This window comes from Sphaerulina musiva, assembly GCF_000320565.1.
Source record: "Sphaerulina musiva SO2202 unplaced genomic scaffold SEPMUscaffold_46, whole genome shotgun sequence".
Taxonomy (NCBI): Eukaryota; Fungi; Ascomycota; class Dothideomycetes; order Mycosphaerellales; family Mycosphaerellaceae; genus Sphaerulina; species Sphaerulina musiva.
In genome coordinates, this window is record NW_016017428.1 from 1 (window position 1) to 2,980 (window position 2,980).

General features: G+C 44.3%; 1 protein-coding gene across 1 annotated transcript; it reads right to left on the bottom strand.

The window, feature by feature from the left end:
• Positions 1-1,625: 1,625 nt before the first annotated feature.
• Positions 1,626-2,118, bottom strand: SEPMUDRAFT_121772 (uncharacterized protein; the record flags this gene model as incomplete). The annotated part of the gene is made up of 2 exons (XM_016901724.1): positions 1,626-1,746; positions 1,901-2,118. 2 exons carry the CDS (start codon positions 2,116-2,118, stop codon positions 1,626-1,628), a joined length of 339 nt encoding a protein of 112 aa, XP_016756003.1.
• Positions 2,119-2,980: the final 862 nt, after the last annotated feature.

The following is a 2,980-nucleotide window of genomic DNA, read 5'->3' on the forward strand; positions in this document are numbered from 1 at the left end:
ATGCTTCTCGACAGATATTGTACTAGTATTTAGTACTAGGTGTTTTAGTACAGCGTCACAGCATCTGTATACGACTTTAGGCGTCGTATCTTCTTAAAGCATTCCCTCCTCTAGGAAATCCTATACCTAAGATATCCGAGACTTACTCCCCTAGGTAATTAGGGACCGATCGAACATAGTACGACCGTTCCGCTTTTTAAGGCGCTTTCCGGTATAATTCCACTACCGTACCTCGTACCAACGCTCAAAGTTGTCCTTATACCTAAGCCTCTATAGCTAGCAATTTGACTTGATATCCTACTCTCCTATATAATCAGGCTCGACAGGGAGAATAAGGGAACTATCTAGTTCCTCTTCTACTGGACTCGGCCGTCTCGTTCTACGCCGCCTAACGTCAGGTTGTCGTCGGCGTCGACCTAGTGTTGGACTCGATAGCGCGTTGAGTGTCGTCCTATAGCGCTGGCGTAGCCGTGCGCTCGATCGCGTAGGGGTCCCGGAAGAGGTATCGGGCTAGGAGGAGGATTCGAGCCGGGAGCTTCCTACTCCTAGGGAGGACGAGAAGGAGGACGAAAACATAGTAGATAGACGACAATAGCGTAAAAGTCCAGAGGTATCTTGAAGAAGTAGGAGTAGAAAGGGGAAAAAGAAAGAGAATTTCCTGTACTCAATTATAGTGTTACGCTATAACAAGGGTATAGCCAATAGGATATGCCGACATTCTGCTACATCCGAGCCAACCTATCGAAACCCTAGTTCAGGCGTCGCTTGCTATTTACCCATCGCTTCCGCTTCTTAGTCTTAAACTTTAACAAGGGTAGCCAGTCTCTTGTCCTTCTTAACCAGTTCCTCGAGACCAGAAATCGAGAGGTAGAGTTCGTCTTCTTGGAGGAGGAGGAGCAGGATAGCTTCGAGAGTAATACTAGTATACTCTTTTACGCTACAATGGATAAGGCTTTCTATCACTGCTAGCTACATTGTCTGTTCCTTCGTAAGAGAGTTCTCTTTCTCGCACATCTTGTACGCTATCTTTGCGAGATGCTTGTTCTCCTTCATTGTCTTTGAAGGCAAAAAGCCGTTAGCTGTATAGTCGTAGGTAGCGGGAATGAGCTAAGAAGGGCCTGGCAATCGCCCTCTATAGTAGGCTTGAGCTTTAGTATCCTACGATAGGACATTCCAGCAAACGGCTCGCTCAATAGGCGAGAAGATCTTATGTAGTAATAGCATTCGGACTTCTTTGATGCAAATCTGGAATTGTGATTAGTTTCTGTAGTCGGCAAATATGGTCGGCAGATATTTACCTTCATTGTCTCGCTGCCAACGATTTTCAAGACCTCTTTTATGCCTTTCTTATTTGGTATATCCAGGTTCTCAAGGATAACAATCTTGTCCCAGAAGTAGTGAATAGAAGAGCGCTATTGATTGTAGGCCGTCGAAAAAGTAGAAGAGGATGCCTGGATAGCAAAGGTACCAATAGACTTAGCCCTCGCTTCCTCTATCTGTAGAGTCGAGAATAGATTGAGAACTGATTCCGAGGGAAGGCAATAGTTGCTAAGGCCGCTAACCCCTTTGTCGCACTCCTCGCTAACAGATAGATGCTCCTATTCCTACTCAATCTGGTCTTCTTTCTAGAATGTCAATCGTTCCTTAGAGTCGATATCGCCGAGTTCGAGAAACCAGTCGGCTTTATCAATCTTTGCCTGCTCATCGGGAGGAAGTATTGCACTCTTTCCAGTCTGCTTCTTTGTACTAAATTAGAAGTTAGTACTCAAATCTGCCGACTATATCCGCCGACCACATTTGCACTTACGCTTTTTGATTATACTCCTTTGTATGTATCTTTCTCCAGCCCTCGATAAGTTCCTATTGCTTATCTTTGGCGAGGCTTTCGAAACTCGTATACTCCTTGATTTGTGCCTTTTTGAATCGCGCGAAGGATTCGTTGCGCGCTTTGCGGTATCGATCCTGTGCCCTCTTTTCTTCGTCTATAGCGGCAGTACGCTCTCGGTCTCGTAAAGTGTTTGGCTTGAGGGAGTACTCCTCGAGTAACTTCGAGGCTGCGCCGAGCTTTGCGCGCTTGTTTGCTAGTGCCTCTAGGGCATTGCTCTTGCGTTTCGGCATAGTAAGGTTTCTAATGTTGGTATAGTAGTTAAAGAAGAACTCGGTCTGATTACGAAGGTAGGTATCGACGGCGCTAGTAAAGGTACGGAGGTACGGGTATTGTAGAGGTATTGTAGTAAGGTAGTGAAGTGAGAGAGAGAAAGTAAATTTACCCTACTAGGGCAATTTAAGGTTTAGGCAGCTGCCGAATCCCGGCATTAGTCACGCCGGGCAACGATACTACCTATCTTTCCGGACTAATAACACTCTACCGCACTACTGTACCGCCGACGTTATTCTAGATAATAAGTATAAGAACTATACGTAAGTCGCCCCCTCTAGGCGTTATTAATTTCGAATATAAGTTGTTATCCGTTCGTTCGCCACTACTAGGATAACTGCTAGCAGGGGTTATATATATATATATATAGTATATAGATATCTATATTAAAACGATATATATATTAAGTATAGATATCTAGGACCTATATGTAAAAACGCGTCTAAATTATATATACGCCCTAGAGAAAACAATAGGTCCTACAGCTATAGAAGAACGTGTTCGGCAGACGTAGTCGGCGTATAAGTCGTATATCCTACTAGCGGCCTTAGGATATATATAGAATCCCTGTATAGATTACTAATTACCTTCCCGCGAGATCCGATATACTCTCGAGATAAGCGCCTTAGCAAACTCCGGGTTTTCCTTATACCCCCCGTATTTTCCTTCTCTCTTTTCTTCTCTATCGTCAACTTTGTTAATCTACCGAGATATACTCAAAGCTCTCAAAATGCCTAATATAGATACTGTTTCCCTCTCTACCTACGTCTCTGCCTCCCTCCCTAGGGATAACGACGACTAACTCGACTATAGACTCGATTT